The following is a 21,151-nucleotide window of genomic DNA, read 5'->3' as shown; positions in this document are numbered from 1 at the left end:
TATGACTGTACACCATTAAGTGAAAGGCGCTGTTGATTACCGTGTAAGAAAACGTTTACCAGGTAGTATTGGTGCAAGAGCATCAATGCATTGCCTACAGTAGTGTACATAATATGCACGCGCATCATTGGAAACATTTCGAGCATGCAGCTACGCTCTTACGCTCACCACTCCTGTTTCGAGCTGCGTGACCCCGTAGACGGGTAGATGTGACCAGTGAATCGATAATATATCAGGACCTGTTTTTCATGCACTCAAAATGCATGATGCGGAGTGACTCTTATTTCAGACGCGCCCGTCGATACCAGTGTTGCCGATTTGTTGTGCTAGCGAGGCTAGCTTCATATATGTAGCATCTGGTAATTAGAAAACGATACTTGAATTCTTATCGTATAGAGCATATTTTTGGGCTAGTTTTACGGCCTCTTTCGTCTTTGCCATGTTTTGTCAGTTATTCATAAGTGTACTAACTTGTTGAAGTGCTACCTCATTGGGCTAAAACACGTAAAAAATCTCCCGTGGTGAAAGTTAGTAAAAGCTCTAAAAAGATGAATATTATGATGATTTGCTGCTGTACCGTTTGCAACACGGAGTTATACTGTCACGCCAGTATCGACACGTTTTATCGCATCAATTTATAAAAACTTAGTGACACTCCTTGCTGAAGGTTTCTTTTAAATTCTTTGAAACATTTTCCCTATGCTTTCACCGTTTCGGGATATCAACAAAAAACTAAACCGCATCAAATGTGGAGACATCATCCCCCTATCTTGTAAAATTTCAATGTACACAGGTCGTACGCACCCACCTAGTATTCTTCGTGTCTGCAGAGGTCCAACTTGCTTGCCTCATATTGTTTGGCAAGCTGCATAGTTCCTGAATTATGGGGACCTGAGGGGGCCGTGTGCACTGCATACTGTATGTAGTTAAAAATTCTAAAAATACCTGTCATTGACTCGTCGAAATGTCTGGTGGACATGTGCCTTTAGTTTGGGAATCATTTCTTCGCGTGCTGCAGGCACCACTGATCTATCTATCTATCTATCTATCTATCTATCTATCTATCTATCTATCTATCTATCTATCTATCTATCTATCTATCTATCTATCTATCTATCTATCTATCTATCTATCTATCTATCTATCTATCTATCTATCTATCTATCTATCTATCTATCTATCTATCTATCTATCTATCTATCTATCTATCTATCTATCTATCTATCTATCTATCTATCTCGTATACGCCTGGGTTCTCGCGTGATGACTTATTTACTAAGGGTAAACCAAAATTTGTAAGGGAATGCGAGATGGTGGGACGATTACGACTAGCTATTCATGACATACAAGTTGTGATAATCCCGTCGCGCACGTTGTCAAACCCTTTCCGACAGACACGGCACATACCCATATACCACGGGCGGGTGTGTGCCATAGGTATGCGGCAAATTTCGTGTCGGTCTTGTTTGAATATATTCATCTTTAAGTTTTTAGCACCAGTTTGTGTTTTTGATCTTCGTTCCCGTATGTTTTGCGCAAAAATTTCAAGATGAGCAGATATGCAGGTTTATGCCACAGGGAAATGACAGTTCATATCTGCCTAGAAACGGTGAGAATAGGCATTGGTAATCTAAACGCAAGGACACTAAGAAAGAGCTGACATCAGCAGCTTCGATCTGACAAATGCAAAGAATAAAAAGCAGGTAACTTTATTAGGTAAATATTAAGGGTAACTAACTGGATTGCCAGAGAAGGCAATGCATGATGGAAATACAGTAAGTTAGTAAAAAGTTCGCAGGTATAACGTGGCAGCAGAAAGCACGAAAGCGGGTTGATTGGCAGATCATGAGGAGGCCTTTGCCTTGCAGTGGGAGTAGTCAGGCTGATGATGATCATTATCAACGATTAAGCATGCACAACCATGCCCAATTACACCCCCCCCCCCCATTCTGCGATGCACTTATTTGAGCTCCCACCCCTGGGACGACGCAGGCGGCATTTTTAATATTCCATTGTGCAATAAAAAAAATTTGAAGAAGACTTGCTACATTAGCTCAATAGCCACAGATCATATGCTATTTATATTGAGTCACAGTATAAAAGTCTGGCATTGTTCCCACTTTACGAGGGTAATAAATTTTGCACTCTTTCTTTGAAATGCAAAAATGGGGTAGCGTAATTAGCACTGTGTTGATTAGAGAGCCAGGTATGACTCAGATTTCATTTGACATTGGTCTACAATTATTTCCCAAAAGTGCTAAAGGTGTCGTTAACTGGAAATATACGCAGAAATGGTTAAAGCTGTTGCTCTCGAAGAAATTATCAAAACACTCTTCAGAAGCTGCCTTGTGTGCTTCAGGTATCCACACAATAACCGAAGATTGAACAGTGCTTCGTTTATGCTGAAGACATATTTGGCTGAAACGGGCTCGGCCGGGCCCAATTCTTTCGGGGCCCGGGCTGGGTACGGGCTGTACTCGAAAGCTCCGGGCTGGGCTCGGGCGGGCCTGCACATAGATATTTCGGGCTGGGCCAGGCCCGGGCCAGAAAAATCAGCCCGTGCAGTGCTCTAGGCTACATTGCGCTAGATTAGGTTTTTGTCAACCCCGTCTGTAGATATTAAATTGAAGGTTAGCTCTGTGGCTACTTCTTGGCTACTTTTGGAGTTTTGATTCAGCGCATTAGGTAACCATTTCTCGCATTACTTGTAATTTTTTTGTCATATCAGCTATCGGTTGATATGAATTATTCATTCAGTAATAATAAAAGTGGTGCTCCATTTACCCTTTGTTTTCTATTTGGCTACGGATTGAGCAGCCACACAAAGTCACATAAATTCTTTGGCTACTCACGGCTTTAGTTCTGGCTCTTTTTTGAATTCACCCAATGGCAATCCTGGTGTGTTTCATTACTCACCGTAGACGGCTAAATAGACAGCTAAATGGACGGCGGCCATATTAAGTCCCATTCCGATTCTCACGTAGTCGGCAAAACAGACAGCTCCGAGAAGACCGCATCGTAGACGTATACGATGCAGGCTACTTTGCTGTCCAAACAAGATGGTGGCTCAGCAAATCACTCGTATTAGATCGGATCAACCGGAATGGTTATCTGCACACTGGCAGAAGCTTCTCCAGTAGCTCGATGTGAGTAATGTTCAATATATTTTTAGGTTTCAATGCGAAATAAGCCAATAATACAACCATTACGTTTGTTTCTTTTGGCTTTTTTTCTCTCGACGTGAGGCGGCTCCTCGTTGCGTAAAAGCCGTCCAGATGTGTTCCAAATCTCGGACAGCATGTTATCGGTGCTGTCTTCTAAGTAGGCTAGTCAGACTGCCTACGTGCTGTCTAAGAAATGGAACACAGCCTCTGTCAACGCTTGACGTGTCCTTGCACGGCCTCTGAAGAAAGGCGTTTCAAGCTTCCTTCAATTCACGTAGTTTAGCAGCGCTTCTGTTAGGGGATCCAGCAACAATGTCATGTGATGACGTCATCATTTGGTGTCACGTTAGTTACGCCATACTGACGCCGTAGGGTGACGTCATTGCGTGATGTTCTTTTGCGCGATTTGCGTTGATGCCGGCGGTCCCTCTCCATTTGATCGGGCATCTAAAGGCCTTTGCCTTTAGTGAGCGCTGAATATCGTTCGTAGGAGCTGTCTTGCCACTAATCGACAGGTATTTGGTGCTTCCTTTTGTATTTTTGAGACTTCAATGCGACGTAGTCGTGATAATTATGTTTTACTCATTCTTCACTCACTTCTCTGGTCACGTGGTCTCAATGACGCCCACAACTATTACAAATGGTGGCAACTCATCTTTGCAGTAGGGTGGATGCACTCTACGTTACCGCTTAGTTAGTCCAGCAAGCTTGCAGTCGACTTCAGTGTAAGTTTTGGTTTGGCTTGTCCACCGCCTTCATCGACAATTCAGGCTGACAGCACTTTGTCCTTGCATAGACGTTGCAGGTAACTTTATTCATTTGTTTAACTGCCACTTTGTCACATTTATTGCGTACAACTTTCGGAGAACAATAAGGCAGGTTTGTGGAACCACATGGTAACGCTGGCATAGCGGACGCCATCATTACTGCGAGAACAGGTGTGCGGAAAACATGCTGCCGTTCAAAACAAAAACACAACAAAATAAAGTGCACAATAATTCTTCTCCACCGACTTCCCACCCTCGTTTAACTTCTACAATGAAGAATTATTTATTATTTGACCTAGGAAACTCTGAAAAGGGGAAAAATAAATGAGGGTATAATATTTCACGGCACACACGCAGGGAATCAAGTTGGTTCTGTATCTTCTACAGTGCTGCTAAGAAAAGTTGTTGCCGAGTATAATCATACTACTACTACTACTACTACTACTACTACTACTACTACTACTACTACTACTACTACTACTACTACTATTACTTCTACTACTACTACTACTACTATTACTACTACTGTAGTCAAAATAAAAGAACTCTATAGACTGATGCAAGGCCTGACATCGTGGGGTGCAGAACGAATCCGCCGCGAAGGTCCAGGGAGTGCAGGTCATGGTGAACAGCGCCTTGGCAGTCAAATCGCTGGTGTCGTTGATGGACGGCGCGCATCTAAAGGCGTCCGCGCTTTACACGCTGCTGCTGCCGGTGGCCGAGTTCATGAGCGTCGAGTACAGCGTGTCGACCAAGCGAGGCCAGATGCCGTACGGCTATCGGCGTCGCACCTGCCTCGCCAACGTGTACCGCTTCCTGCAGAAACCCTTCGCGTGGCTTCTGGCGCGCTCCCTGCAGGAGAATGGCACCATCGCCGTGGCGACAGCCATGTGGAGCGCTCTGAGGCACGTCGGTGCCTCCATGCGCACCGTGGCCGAAGGCGTGCAGCTCAGCGACATGGAGCTCATGCACTACGACATGAAGGCTGAAGGTGCGTTCGACTGCGCTTGCGCGAGATAGGCTGAAACCGTATTCGTGATGAAACACTGAAGGGCTGCGGTTTGAGCGTGTTCAGTGTAAGTAATCCTCTGTGATTTGATATGTGGGGTTTTAACGTCCCATAACCACCATACAATTATGACAGACGCCATAGCAGAAGGCTGCGGAAATTTCGACCACCCCGGGTTCTTTAACGTGCACCCAAGTCTGAGTACACGGGCCCACAGAATTTTAGTCTCCATCGAAAATGCAGCGGCCGAAGCTGGGATTTGATCCCGTGACCTGCGGGTCAGCAGCCGAGTAGCTTGCCCACTAGACCACTGTAGCGGGAGAGTAATCCTCTGTGCAACAGAATTTGTTAGCCTTTTCGATGACTCCGACTTGACAGGTGAAACGCCCTGTTTGGAGAGCCACGTGAGCTTTCTTTTTGGATCCCACAACTGTGTGACGAGAGTAATGTGATTTTCCAAGGCAATGCATGCGTATCTTTAAAGAGAGTCCCCTTCGTGACACATGACGACTCATAAAAAATAATGAAGAAAAAGAGCGCAGCGATTCGTTTTTTCCCCTTAGAGTGTACCAATTGAACCCTATCGAAGGAGAGCGAAAATACGACGACAAGACTTCTTATGGTTACAGTCGGCGAGACTGCATGAACGTATTGGTACACTCTAAGAATAAAAAAAATATGTCATATCACTCTTTTTAACGAGTCCCTATCTTCAACGTAAATGACTCTTTATTTAAATATTACCTTAGCTATCTAAAACGATAGCTCAGGGACCAGCTCGTTCAGTGCTCCTTCATGAAAGTGACAACCTTCTAAGCACGATTTGTATAGGCGCGATCGGCGCCTCTGATTGAGCGAGAAGCGTTAAGAAAAACTGACAAGTAGCAGATACCTCCTGCACAATGTCGACATACTGAGGCACTTGTGGCGACGTCGCAGCGCGTAGGCTCCGCCCAGTGCAAAGCTCACCGCCGACCTCCATGATGACGTCACAACGAGCACAGCAGTTACGAAGCTGCTTCCGAAGGCAGCCCGTCGGGGGACGCGAGAGGCTTCTCGATGTGCTGTGCTCGAATATTAGGAACCCGTTTTTCTTCGGGAAGCCAAACAATTTATTGCGATAGCAATGATATGGACATTCTCGGCTGGATTTTGCCGCCTGCGTCGACGTGGGCGTCGATGTCATGCACCATATATGTATACTTATCTGTATATATGAAAACTCAAGAAAAAAAAATGAAAAAATAAAACACTCCGGTGCACGGAATCGAACGTGGGATCTCTGCGTCGTGAAAGTGAGGCGTAAACCACTGAGCTATGCCGGAGCTTTTTTTTTGTTGCCTTCTTGACTACAGGTCAAGCTAATATGACAATCACTATCACACGTGTTTCATGCGTGATAACGCGTCAAACAAAGATATTACATCTTCAACACAGTCGGTAGTCTTTTACACATCTCGCACTTTTATAACAGCTTCCACGAAACACTCATTAACGGATAGAACTCTCACATCACAGTGTCTGTACGATAGCATACTATGCCAAACCGAATGAAGACCAAGCAAAAATATAACTTCCAAATTTTGCACTGAACTATCACAAGGCAAAAAACGAATTCCATATGAAGTAAGAGGTAAATCTTCTTTTAAAGTCCTCTGTAAAATGTCCCAAAAGAAAATAGCGTTCTTACAATCAATAAACACATGTTCAATGATCTCAGGTTTGTTACACAGGAGACAGCTGCTTCCCCATGGTACATACATCCCTCTATCTTCAAGCCACGTTTTTACTGGCAAGGTTCCCGTATGAAGTTTAAAAAAGAAGGTTTTCACATTTGGTGGTATACACATGTTTTTCACTCGCTTTAGTACGTCATGACCATATACTTTTTCGTACCTTGAACGGTACAGGGGCACAGGAAAAACATTCTGTATTAGGTCTTTCATAAGGCGCTTTCTTTTCACATTAGTTAGGTAATCTATTGAAAACCTCGCTCTTAAAAAACGATATGAGAACACAACTTCGCGCAAGAACGGTGACAAGGTGTGTCGTTCTCGCCTGTCTGAAGATACAAAGAAGTGAGGCATGTGGTGAAACAACGTTGTTTGAAATAAAGAACGTAAAAAAGAGTCTCTCTGGTCTCTAATGAGCAGGAAACGTGATATTACTTGGTTAAGAAACAGATGGCACAGAGACAGCCCTCCTTGCTTAACTCGCCGAAACAAGTTCGTTCTAGATGTTCTCTCCCACGTAGAGCTCCAGATGAACGTGACAAATATCCTGTGAACTTTGTGAATGATTTTACGCTTACAACTAAGTACTTGCAAAAGGTACATAATTTTAGCAGCCAGAAACACGTTGCATACAGCTGACCGAGAGAAAATTGATAAGCCACGACCACCCCATCCTTCGGCGGTCGCGCGCAGTTCTTCAGCCTTTTCAAGCCAAAATGCTTCACTGTCTTGATACCTGTCCAATGGTACCCCTAGGTAATGACTAGGCCTCGTGAGCCACTGAATATTTGCAAAGGAACTGGGCGTAAGGTCCCAATTACCATGCCATAAACCAATGCTTTTTTTTTGTTCATTAAACTTCCACTCGTGTCACAAAACCTTTGAGTGATTTTTAATAACGAAGTGACACTCTCTCTATCAACAGCAAAAAAGGCAATATCGTCGGCGTATGCCAAAACACGCACTTCACTTGACTGCAACTTGAAACCATTAACCCCTGCATGGTGAATCACTTTCTGACACAATGGTTCCAAAAATAGAGCGAAGAGCAAAGGACTTAAAGGACACCCCTGGCGCACGGAGGAAAGTACTTGTATGCGCTGTGAGAGTTCTCTATTTACAATTAAATTTGTGGTTGAACTTTTGTATGCCAATTTAATACCTTTACATATGATCGCACCAAGACCAACGTACTCAGCTAGCATGAAGAGTATATTGTGTGGAACCATGTCGAAAGCCTTGGCTAGATCAATTTGCAACATATAGCTACTTTTAGGAGCGCAGCATCACAATACTCCAAAATTCTCCTGGCAACATGAATATTCGTGAATATGCTCTTACGCTTGATGCCGCAAGTCTGATGTGACCCGACCAACTTGTATATACCTCCTGGCAACCTCCTAGCCAGAACTTTCATAAACACCTTATAATCTACGTTTGTTAGCGTGATTGGCCTGTATCCTGTCACTTTGCGTAAAACATGTTGCTCTTTCCCTTTAGGAATCAGCACGGTGTGTGCTCGATTAAACGATGGAGGCAGAGTTCCGCGATCTAAAGACTCTGAAAAAACCTCCTTCAATGCGGCGGCCATATCCTCCTTGAACGCCTTGTAAAAGGCGGCATTAATGTCATCTGAACCAGGTGATTTGCCCATGCCGAGGTCATTGATAGCCTTCTCAATTTCCCCTATACTAATAGACCTTTCCAATAAAAAAACTCATCTACAAAACCCGGCTCCTTTGGTTTGCGATAGGCAAACAAGTCCTGATAATAGTTTTCAAAAGCTTTCATTATATCTTTATGTTCCTTCAATATTTTACCATTCCATTCCATCTCTAGTATGTCGTGAGCTCACGCATATGCCTTTTCATCTGACAAGGCTCGCTTTGTCGGGGCTTCACCCACGAGGTATCTCTCAGCTCTTGCTCGTATAATTGTGCCTTTATATTTATCTTCAAGACATTCAATTTTGTTTTTGACAACCTGTAGTTGATGTGTGAATAAGCCCGGGTTTTCTGCTTCAATATTCACCAAATCATTTAGCTCTGCCCGTAGCTCACGTTCCCGTTTTCGAGCTTGATACTGCATGTAGCAACCACACTCTATTGCGTTCATTTTTATGTTTTGCTTAAATATTTCCCATCTTTCCATGGCACTCCTTTCTGCGTTTTTGAAAAAATTCTCGATTTCCTTCTTTGTCTTATCTACAAACCCTACGTGCGTAATTATCTTAGTATTCAGTTTCCATGTTTCCCATACAACCTTCTTTTTGCACTTTCTACCTATCTCGAACGAAACTAAGCAATGATCACTGAAGGAAACAGCATAAACGTCATAGTTCTGACATAAAGGTACTATCTCAGAACAAACATATGCTCGATCTAGTCGTGCGTGACTCGAACCTTGAAAATGTGTGAAGTGTTGGCGACTGCCACCCATCGCAAACAGAGCTACGTCATGTAAAAAGTACTTATTAAGGCTGTCTCTAAGCAAACCAACGCTTTCATCACCTAATTTAGCAGTATACGTGCAATCTTCTTGGGTCACCCAACAGAATCACACATTTGTGACCTTCAAAGTACGCTTGCATTTCGCGAAAAAACAGACATCTGCCTCTCGAATTTGTAGGTGCGTATACACAGATAACTCTAAATTGAGTGTTCCCGTAACAAAAGTCACACAAAACAAAACGCCCATGTAGGCAACTTGTGACCGCTTCCACTACAATACCAAGAGAGTTCTTGAATCCGGCTGATGCTTCCACTGCATAGCTCACACACGCATTGTACTGCAATGAAAATTCTGCTACCAAGCTATCAGTCGCGTCCTCAGTACTAACTTTTGTCTCCTGGACCGCGAGCAAGTCAAGGTCTTTTTCTTGCATCAAGCGTTTCAATTGGTACTGTTTGCGACGCGTTCCTAGACCACGTACATTCAGCGTACCAATGCGTAAAGGCGCAGTAATGCTAGCCATGTTAATGACAAAGATGAAAACTACAATGCTGCGCTTACCGTGTCTCGTATACCGTGCAGTGGGAAAACCGGGGTCTTACGCGTCTAAATCCTGTCCCCGAACTGGCGACGATGACGCCGACCGGGTTTCGAGGGCATATTTTTTACTCTTAGCGCCCGTGACGCGATGCCACAGACGCTCCGGGCGTTTCAGGTTGCGTTCCGTGCTCTCCACTCGGTAACGCTTGCCGCGTCCCGTGGTCGCTTCCGGAGACTTTGTGCCGGCTTCTGGCGTAGCGATCCCGCCACTGGTATCCATGTCTTCCTCTATCGATTCTTGAATGTCCTGCTGGCCGCCTGTTGCGGCCAACTCCTCGGATTATTTCGTTGAGTCTTTGCCATCTTGCGTTGTCGCGTCGGCTGTCTCTTCTCCAGTTGCCTGAACCGTGGCGTCGGGTCCCACGGCGTTGCTGCCAGGGGCCAACTTCTCAGCCTCTTCGGCGTCCATTAGATTATCTTAGGCGTCGTCTGTTGGCAGCACGGTCTTCGTAACTTTGGCATAACTCCTGACGCAATCTTGACTTTCATGTCCAAACGCTCGGCATACACCACAGCGGGGAGTTTGGCAGTCTCGTCGTATATGTCCTTGCATGTGACACCTTAGGCAAAGTGGTGCCCGACCCGGGGCCACAAGAAAGACGGTGCTCCCTCCAATCTTAAAAAGGTGCGGCAAGTCTTCTAGCACCACACCTTCCTTCAGTTTCAGTCGCACCACCCTCGTCGTCGATATCGCGTGTTCAAAGCCCGCGACGGTCCAGTTGTCGTTGGAAACCTCCAGAACTTCACCAAACTCACCTAACGCTTGTCGAATGCTCTCATTCGAGACCGCAAAGTCAATCAAGTGGATTTTCACGGTTACATCATGTTGGATAGGGTCGATGATAGCACAGAAGCCACCCTTGACTCGGAGTCCACCTGTTTTGAGTAATGCCTCTTTGTCATCCTTGCTTCGCATCTTCACCAGTCAGACGTGATTCATCTGGAAGGCTCCAATGCCAGTGATCGCCTCGATGAGTCCCACTTCTTCCAACGGGGCCCGAAAGTCTTCCAACCGGTATGGTCTTTTTTCCAAATCTCCGTGCAGAAACACACACTCTTCCATACTATCACCCGACGGCAATGTAGGCAACAAAAACCGGTAATCCGATGGTGCAGAAGGGAACCTAACACCGCGGCCAGCAGCGGCCGCCGAAGCACCTCGCACGGAGCGAGCCATCACACGTCCGTCTCCCACTGAAGCCGAAAGTGAGCTATGCCGGAGCACATCCGTCATCGTGCAAACGGCAAGCTACTTATATCTGCCGCTTACCGCTGCTCACGAGTATCTCGGAGGAAATTGTGTTTTCAGCATTACCAGCAAGATAGCGCAAAAAGCGAGCGTCGCCACATCGGGTGGCGGCGCCCGATCTCCTACGCGCACTTTGCCCGGAGAGAAAAGAGTGCGTGAGGAAGCGACGGCCCCTCACGCACCCTTATCTCGCGGCGGTGAGGAGGGGAAGGTCGTACGCCTTCGCTGACCTCGTGTTTTACGTGGAACGAGTCTGCTGTAGTTACCTGTTGCACAAAGGTCACCGCAATCATAGAAGTCTCCGTTTGCGAAAAGCGCGCGCTTTTCAGACACAGCAAGTAACAAATGAGACGCTTATTCGCGTGCATCCGTACCTGTGAGTACGTTTTGTGCGGCATTTATGCGTTAGGAACGCGGGGCATGTTTCGATTTGCTTTCAATTTGGCACGTGACCTCTCAATTTATTGCTATCACATTCATTTCTTTGGCTTCCTGGAAAAGCTGTGACTTTTTCAAAATGAATATATATAGAAATAGGATGGGGCTAATGTACAACAATAATCGCAACTAGCAGACAAGAAAGCCAAGTAAAGTATAAGGGATGCTATTTTGACGGGATTGTGAAGAAAGTAAAGTATATGAACATATAACCTACTACTAACAGCGACCGAATCTGCGACCTTCGAATAACGCGTCCGATGCTCTACCAACTGAGCTACAGCGGCGGACATCCGCCGTTCACACCATGAAGAGAATGCGGCAGTCGGTGGCTTCAAGACGATACTCTTTATTCGTAGTCAAGAGTTCTACAAAACTTCGTCTCGTCAGGTATCATGATGAGGAGGTAGATATGGTCACTGCCCAAGTCAACGTAAAAAAAAAAAAAAAACAGACGTTCCTGAAACAAAGCAGGCAAAGAGCCGTATGTCCCGGGGTCAGCGAAGCACTAAGACGTATCTTTTCAAGATATGACCTTCGCGTTGAACACATGCCATCAAACAAGCTTAGGAATCAGCTTGTGAACGTGAAGGATTGCTTGGACAGCAAACGATACCACGGTGTTGTCTATAAGGTGCCATGCACAGACAGCAGCTAAAGTTACATGGGCAAAACTGGTGACTTCATCGGAAGATTAAACGAGTACCGAAGAGACGTGCGTAACAAGAAAGCGTAAAACGCCTTGGCCGAGCACGCCGATAGTCGCGGCCATTATATCAATTGGGACTACGCCACTATACAGCCAAGGAAAAGACTGCTTTTGGAATCTTCTTTTATTCAGCCGACTGAGGACACCATCAGCAGGACAGATGGAAGTCTACCTGCCAGCTACATCCGTTCATTACGTCACATTTTAGAATAAAAAGCTTTTGCCTGCCTAGTGTGAACAAAAAGCTCGTCTGGGTCTCGAAACATTTTTGCGTTTTTTCACCTTGACTTGGTCAGTGACCGCATATACATCCTCAAAGATACTGTTTATTCAGGCGAAATTGTGCTTCTAAAGAAATGAAAATTCACGGTATAAGCAATACACGTCCCACACTGCCAGCGGCGGTACTCGGCTACTGACGCCGCAGGTCGCGGGATCGAATCTCGGCTGTGGCGGCTGCATTTCTGATGGAGGCGGAAATATTGTAGGCCCGTTTACTCAGATTTGGGTGCACGTTAAAGAACCCCAGGCTGTCAAAATTTGCGGAGCCCTCCACTACGGCGTCTCTCATAATCGTATAGTGGTTTTGGAACGTTAAACCCCACATATCAATCAATCAATCAATCAATAAATAAATAAATAAATAAATCAATCAACACTGCCAGCGGCGATCTGGTATAGTCTGATCTTAGGTTAGGTGCATCGGCGTTTACACATGTGGCATCAAAATTCCAGCCTCATAGCTGGTAGCCACGCGAGTTTGAGAATAAACTTAGCTGTCCAGATGTGCGTGCTTAAACCAATAGGAAGGTTCTAAAATAATCTAGATAGTTCCCAGACATTAGCGCGTGTTTTGCGAAAAGCAGCGGTCACACGTGCAACGGACCGGTTACGAAGAAATACAATAAAAGGAGCACGCGTAGCAATGACGTGGTCTTAGCACGTTAAACCACAGCAATTTATATTATTATCGTTAGCCTACTCCCTTGGCAAGGCGTATGCCGTCAGGAGGAGGTGAAGCTCGTGTTCTTTCGGACTCGACCAAAGGAGGGGATGGGGCAGTGCGGTAAATCTTGCCTTTTACGCCGTCTAATAGTGATCACTATACACACACCTATGCGCCACAGCGTGTGTGAGCCTGTGAGCCTGTTTACACGTGCGCGCTAGTCTACAGCGGTATCCTCGACATGCTCAACTATTCTTCACCAGGTGACAACACCCTCAACGTGCCACACGGATTCAGCCTCGAGTACGGCGACGCATTTGTGTCCAACCTGGTCAAGCACGTGTCTTTGACGGGTAGCCGGCTGCATGCTAAGGCAGCCTTGAGCCCGAACTTGACGCTAAGAAACGTCGTGCCTTCCGTGTACCTGATACCGGACTTCTTCTACCCCACGGCAGCGGAGACGAACATCAACTACGGCACACTGGGCGTGCGAATGGCCGAAATGATGTTCAACCACAGCGTGCCTGTGGATCGACTCGCCAGGCATAAGGCGTGCTTCAAGAGATACGGGATGCGTTTGGGCCTGAACATGAGCGACGGTGATATCCATAGGGCGCTGCGTGCAAGGTACGAATGGTTTGTTAGATGCCTCACCAAATGCGAGAAATAGGCCGTCGATGGCGTCAACACAAATAGTTCAAGAAATGATCACTTCATGATGTCGTCACGCAATGCCATGACGACATCGCAGATCAATGAAATTCGTCCCGTGATAACCTAATTACGTGACACCATAGCTTGTTCAGCATGGATCAAGGAATACTAAGCAGAGGTCGGCCCATTTTGTGAAGACGGGAGTGGGAAAGGGTGGATGGCTCGTCCTCGCAAGGTCAGTCAAGCCATAAACTTTCCTAATATTAACCACAGGACACTCTGACCCGGTGATCGTTCAGCGGACATGGAAATGATGGGTAGTACACAGACGTTTCTCGTCTTTTTGCTTGTGGGCTTTGAAAGCACTTGTATCTTCGTTGATTGCTGTGTTTTGGTTTTGTTTCAAATAAAAGGACAAACCGTTTTGAACTTCGTAACCCAATTTGAATCAGTGAGCCTAAAGATTTAAGGTGGCGAACTGCAACTGCTGAACATTTGCTGATTGTCATTTCATGTCAAAACAGCTCCAAGCCACGCCAAGCCCAACGAAGTCTAAAGTATGAAGATTAGGCAAATCCATATACTATACCAATCATTCTCGTGCTTGCTGAAGCGCCATGCGTTACAGATCCCATGCGCTAGCGCCAGAGTTTCCTCTAGTGTATGTATAGGAAGCTGTATGGGTCAAGCAGCAGTGCGCTTGCGCACGTGCAACTGGCGCCGGCGAGAGGAAGGTGAGCCGATGTCTGAGGCACCATTGCCGCCGAGACGAGCAGGAAAGCGGAACTTCTGTGCAGAATAAGAGCAAACGTACAGGGATAATTGCTTGTAGATGGCCTGGGTGCCACTCGCAGCCTCATTGCAGCACATGTTGTGCACCTACAATAAACTTGAAGCTTTGCACTTCATGTATATAGGCTGAATGCAAGAAAGCAACGGTGGGACTCGGTCGTGTATAGGCCGACGCACGGACAGGCCGTTTTCTTTCTTTTTTTCTGTATATGGTAAATTCGGGGTACGGAAAATACTACAACAGTGAAATTTTCTTAAGTCTTGCAGCAAAATGAAGCACCTCTGATTAATTCTTTCCTAGTGTGTTTCACGAAACGTTCGTGCGGGTATTCTTCCCAGCAGTGCGGGTCGGCTGACGGCGGCGATATTGAGTAAAACTTTGCCACATAGGAAGATACCGTGCGTGAAACGTAAACAGCATGCAATGATTCAAACAATAAATCGCCTTACTGTGTCGAGCTCCATTGGGCCGGGCATGTCTGTAATTCTTGAATGAATGAATGCAAAACTTTATTTCGAATATTTTTTTTCTGCGACGGTGGAGCCTCAGTCCAGGACCCCCGTGGCCTTTGTCATCTTGCAAGCTCTGTCGATCAGCTTGAGTTGTTGTTCTTTATTTTCCGGTGAGCAGAATGAGGGCGTAGTGGGCATAATGCAACTGCAGTTGCACTTGGTACTTTAGAATGGTTTAAAACCACTACGTGGACAAACGTTCTCTGTCCCTATTGAGACATGGTTGAAGTCGATGCGCTCAGGGCGCAATTACACTATCGCGTACTATTCTTGAAGGCGACGCTCAAGCGTCGTTTCAAGTGTTTGCATAATAATTCTTTTTCGATGTTCTCATTCTCCCTTCTTAAAATCTATCTTAAAATCTTGAAGTTTTCTGCATAGACTACGTGATCACAGGCACTGCAAACTTCCAGTACGTCACCTGCTGCTTCCGCGATCCGCCGGCTTATAACCAAGCAACCATGTCGTGTGAGGACGTCCCTATGACGTCACACTATTTCAAAATCTGTTACCCTATACAGAGACGTCATCAAATTACAGATGTTTGCATCAGTCCTGCTGACGCAGAAGCTCAATTTTTGCGTTTGATGAATCATCTATGGCTTTCGCTTAAATTGAAAGGTTCATAACAAACTTCTCATTAAGACAGACTAATGAGGTCATTAGACAACAGTCCGCGCTTAAATTATCTTTCTGCAACTGATAATACTTACGAAACGTGGTAATTTACCAGAAGTGCTGGCAACTATTATCGATGTATTCAGCATTTTAGTAAACTGTTATGATCACGCAGTAAACAAAGTATGAAGTACCTTTTTATAAACCAAAAACTATAGCAAAATAATTCCGTCTGTATGACAAGAATTCGAGAAAAACAAGAATTGAATTTGAGTTTTATTTAACTAAATTTTAACTGCCTGACTACGCCCCCTCCCCCTGCATTGCTCAGGTGTGAGCAGAATTTGGGCTCACCCCTAAGCAATGTATGAAAAAAAAAAAGATGAGAAAACAAATTTTCAAAACAGATACTTGAACAGTCTTTGTTTATTTAGCATGGTTGAGGGTTGTTATGGTGTCTTCTTAGTGGGAACGATGAAATATACTTCAAATACTGCACTTCATTATTTGTAGAGCCGCGTGGGAAAAACATTATTAACGAGAACTGACAGACTATTATGCCAAGGAAAGTATAGAGGGTATTATTAGAAGTGTTTGTTATGTAAATTTGAAGAAAAATATCAACGAGAATATAACTTGCCGTTGGCAGGGACGGGACCTGCTATCTTCGAATAACGCGTCCGATGCTTTACCAATTGAGCTTCCATGGCGGTATACTATATGGCGTATGTATGTGCAGTAAACGTCAGAGAGTCTGTGAACGCCACTAGTAGCCATGACCGCGAGCGTGGAACATCAGGCACTGCGCTGTGTCGCCTGTAGGCAGACAGAAATTAGGTGCCTTCTTCCTTTTCCTTATGAACCACTAACCACAACAACAACATTCATTATATGCCTGTTTTGGCGTCACGTGGCACGTGTACTTATTACAATCCGGCAGCCGACCAATAATCCCTCTCATACCACCTAAAGGCACAAAGCTTGCCAGAACGAGACCCTCATATGAATGAAGGAAAAAAGAGCAAACTTAAGGGCTCGTTCTCTTTGGTAGAAGCAATGTAAACGAAAACTGAGCCCTGACAGATAATTGTGCCAAGGAAAGTACAGGGGATATACTTGTATAGGAGATAGCATAGGATAAGTATAGTATGGCATAGGGAAAGTATAGGAGGTATACAAGTATAGGGGAGTGTATAGAAAAGGGAGAAACATGTACGCTACTATCTAGTGTTCAGATATTTATTGTGAACTTGAATTTCAACAAAAATAGGTCTGGAACTGCCATCGCTGTTCTTCGTCAGTGCGCTGCTGTTTGGGCGTTCTTTTAATGTGGGATTGATCCACGGTTGCTACGTATTACTGCGCCAACGTCATGTCAAAGGAGGTTTGTCGCGCCTCTACTTGACCTTGGCTGACATTCACGCAGCAACTTGTTTTTGGCAGCGTCTCCTGCGCCGCGCGGCGCCGCAGCCAGCCCCACACCGAAGTGGCTCCTGCGCCTCACAGAAGTGAATTCACTTTAAAAATTGTTACATAAAGCTACTTGAATGTATAAATTATTACTGTATAATACGTTAAACCTACAAAAATTACACTAAGGAGGTGTTTGACGATTCAATTAGCCTACATATGTTAATTAAGCACAAATCCCAAGCATTTTAAATACAGGGGATGCCATGGGTGCTGCGGCTGTGAAAGGTAGTGGCAGAGATGGTAGCTTCGATGTGTCGTAATGGTAACAACCTTATTGAAAACTTCGGCAAATTCGTGGCCTGGGCATAGGCTGCCTCCGAAGAGGAATGGAGACCCTTTGTCGTCACTGCCTACGAGCTTGCTGGATCTCCAGTTGATCATAGAAGTTGGAGCTTATGCGGCCGTTCACCGTGCCACGGCGTCATCCGAGTATGTGCACCATGAAGTTTCTCATTATGAAGTGCGGATTCACTAATCCACTCTGCTTTGTCGTTCAGGTTAGTTCGGTTACATCTCTGTATGCTAAAAAGTCGAATAACGTTTGTTTGTTGCTGTTCCCACGCCCTATAGTTTTGTTTTCTATTTTTCATGAGTGCTTTGACTTTGTAACTCAATTACTTATGTTGTCCAGTGATGTTGAGCTCAATCCCTGACCTAACACTAGAGCCCAAGTACAAAGTCCTCTTACTGATTCACAGACTAAGAAGTTTAATGATACGTCCAAGATTTTACAAGCTGTAAACACGCATACCAATAAAATGGAAAGGGACCAGGGAGATCTAATCAAATCTGTTGAGGAGCTTGAAAAAACACAGGTGAGTTTTCAAGAAAATTTTACTGTTTTAGACAAACGATTAACTGAAGTAGAACGCAAAACGGTCGTGATTGACGAAGTCCATGAAGAGATACAGCGTTTTGGCCAGTCGATCAGCCACGATGGCAGCGAAAACGATCAACTTCGTGCTCGGCAAGGTGAGCTCGAGCATATGCAGCGGCGAAACAACCTCTTATTCTATGGGCTACCTGATGCCCAGTCAGAGTCCTGGGCCCATTCAGATGAAAAGCTGATCAATGTGTTTTCATCCAGATTATAAATAGCACCCGCTGAAATACTAATCGAACGAGCACACAGCCTTGGCGTTTATTCTTCCAATAAGTGCCCGCCAATCAATTACCAAATTTTCTTCCTTCAAGCTCAAGCAGCAATACTTCTGAGTAGTTCGAAGCTGAAAGAAGTAAATGTTGCCGTTAGTGAAGACCATTCGCCAGCTACTCACCTTGCCAGAAAGAAACTGGCTGAATTTGGCAAGACCCAATCCTGAAGACTTAAGTTTCGCTTTAACAGACTGTACGTAAATAGAAAGTGCTACATATACAACCTCTCTGATGATTGCGTGCGTGAAATTTCCGAATCCTTTAAATCACCAGTCAAACCGTCACATCTCTCGCATGAGTCACCGCGTGCATCTGTGTCGCACAACGCCGAATAGCGCTACGCGAGAAGAAGTGGATCAAAGCTACCAGTCGCAAACCAACTTTCGTTCCTTTTCTCAAAAATTTGAAGCCTAAATCCTAAACCTGACGATCTCTGCTCTGTTATCGATGCTTCTAACGCCGACATAATCTGCCTTACAGAAACCTCGTTGTCTGCGCAGGTTGATAACAGTGAATTATTTGATTGCAAAAAACACTACAACATTTACCGTTGTGACAGAGGTTGTTCGGTGTGGCGGCGGTGCGCTTATCGCGGTTTCAGACACGATTTCGTCTTTTCCAATTCATTTTAGTAGTGCTTTGCAACTTGTTTTGGTTGAAATGCAAACGTGTTCCAAGTAGTTGATATTGATGGCTTGTTATCGACCGCCATCCTGTTCATCCACTTTTGTTGACGAGCTTCATGATGCCATTTACATGCTAACAATATGGTGTTTGAATAGTCCGCACCTTTTACTAGGCGACTTCAATTTCTCGAATATAGTTTGGTCATACGTGAATTCCACTTGTCATTCTTTCTCCGAAGCGGGAGACGCGTTTTTTACTTTGTGCAACGATTTTAACTTGTCCCAGCTAATGACACAGGCAACAAAATTTACGTCTACCACATCTAACATCTTAGATTTAGTGCTCACCACTGCGCCTGATGTTTTCTATTCCATATCCTACTTACAATAGCTAAGCGACCACTTGCTGCTTCATTTTTCTTTACCTGCACAGTACCTCACAGTAGGAACCACAAAAAATATATCCGGGACTATAAGCGTGCAGATTTTGATACTATTAATCATGATCTTTCAGCTTTTTCAAGTAATCATGCACAACTTTTATGATCGCTCTGTTAATACTAACTGGACTTTATTCAAAGAAAAGGTTATATCACTCATAGAAAAATATGTGCCACGCATAGTCATCATATCTAACTTGTAATCACCATGGTTCAATCAATCGCCTAAACAGCTATGCAATAAAAAAAAACGCATTTTCAGCTCTGCAAAGGTAACTGGCACTCAAGAACGTTGGAGTGATTATCAGACCATAGCTACGGCATACAAACAAGCCCTAAAAGATGCCAAGGATTCATTTTTCAATACTACATTACCATCTCTTTTATTTACCAACCCTAAGCAATTATGGAATGTAGTGAACAAAACAGACAATTCCTCAATCACCCTTAAAATACAAACAATCGCATAAACTAACTTGATAAATCGACAAACATTCTTAACTCTGTATTTGTTTCTGCTTATCACAAATTGTGCGTTCCGTAACTCCCACATATGCTAGTCCGGATTTCTTAACAATGGACCCCATAGTCTTTGATGCTGCCGGTATAGAAAAAATCATAAAAAAATCTAAAAGTTTCATCATCATAGGGTGTAAATGGCATCAATTCAAAGTTCTTAATTAGTACTAAAGTGTACAGTGTCATTATTCTCACTAATATATTTCCCCAATCGCTTCATACCGGTTGCATTCCGGAAAACTGGAAGGTAGGGAAGGTGATTCCCTTGCTCAAGTCTGGCGATAGGCATTCCCCATATAATTATCGATCAATCTCACTCACATGCATTTCATGTAAAGTTATGGAACATGCTATTTGCTCTCATCTCGCACCTTTTCTACAGTCAAACTCCTTTTTTACAGATCACCAGCATGGATTTCGCAAGTCATTTTCATGTGAAACACAACTTTTGACACTCACACATGACCTAAATTCCATTCTTGATAGGGGTTCCATTGGCGAATGCATATTTGTAGACTTCTCAAAAGCGTTCCGCAAGGTTTCTCATCAACTGTTTCTTTCAAAACTAAGCAAACTTAACATTGATCCAAACGTTCTTCAATGGCTTCACTCTTTTCTCACTGATCGTTCCCAATTCGTCACTGTGAATAACACCTCATCCATCACTTCTGCAGATGAATCGGCCGTGCCTCAAGGCTCTATGCTGGGATCTTTGCTTTTTCTTATCTACATAAAAGACTTACCTGATAATCTATGTTCATCAATAAACCTGTTCGCTGATGACTGTGTTATATACCGTGTTATTAACAGTGACCCTGGCGTCGGTCTTCTTCAATAGGATATAAACCGTGTTCGTGACTGGACAAACACGTGGGACATGCAGTTAAACACTAACAAATGCAAGTACATGCGCGTTTCACGTCGCGATACAACAGTGCCCTCTTATCCTCCTAATAACACTAACCTAGAACCTGTGTCATGTTACAAATATCTCGGCGCACTCATCACTTCTGATCTTTCCTGGAAGATGCATGTAACACATGTAACCAATAACGCTAATCGCACGCTGGGCTTTATACACCGTAAATTTCATCTTTCTTCTTTTTCAGTAAAATTCCTTCTGTATCAATTATTAGTCCATTTTAAAATGGAATACGCTGCATCTGTGTGGAACCCCAGCCAAGAAACACTCATTCATCAGCTTGAATCCATCCAGGGTCGGGCTGCTCGTTTCATTCTAACTACCATCGCACCTCTAGCGTGACTTCCATGAAAACAACATTATCCTTACCTCT

At 44.5% G+C, this 21,151-nt stretch overlaps 1 protein-coding gene across 1 annotated transcript; it reads left to right on the top strand.

Annotated features, from left to right (window-relative positions):
* The first annotated feature begins 4,807 nt into the window (after window positions 1-4,807).
* Window positions 4,808-14,062, top strand: LOC142774474 (uncharacterized). Its single transcript, XM_075874813.1, has 2 exons — window positions 4,808-4,922; window positions 13,330-14,062. Exons 1-2 carry the CDS (start codon window positions 4,820-4,822, stop codon window positions 13,734-13,736), a joined length of 510 nt encoding a protein of 169 aa, XP_075730928.1. The 5' UTR covers window positions 4,808-4,819; the 3' UTR covers window positions 13,737-14,062.
* The last annotated feature ends 7,089 nt before the right edge of the window (window positions 14,063-21,151 follow it).

This window comes from Rhipicephalus microplus, chromosome 10 (genome assembly GCF_043290135.1).
Source record: "Rhipicephalus microplus isolate Deutch F79 chromosome 10, USDA_Rmic, whole genome shotgun sequence".
Taxonomy (NCBI): Eukaryota; Metazoa; Arthropoda; class Arachnida; order Ixodida; family Ixodidae; genus Rhipicephalus; species Rhipicephalus microplus.
Note: the sequence above shows the minus strand (reverse complement) of the source record. Positions and strands in the feature narration are given on the sequence as shown.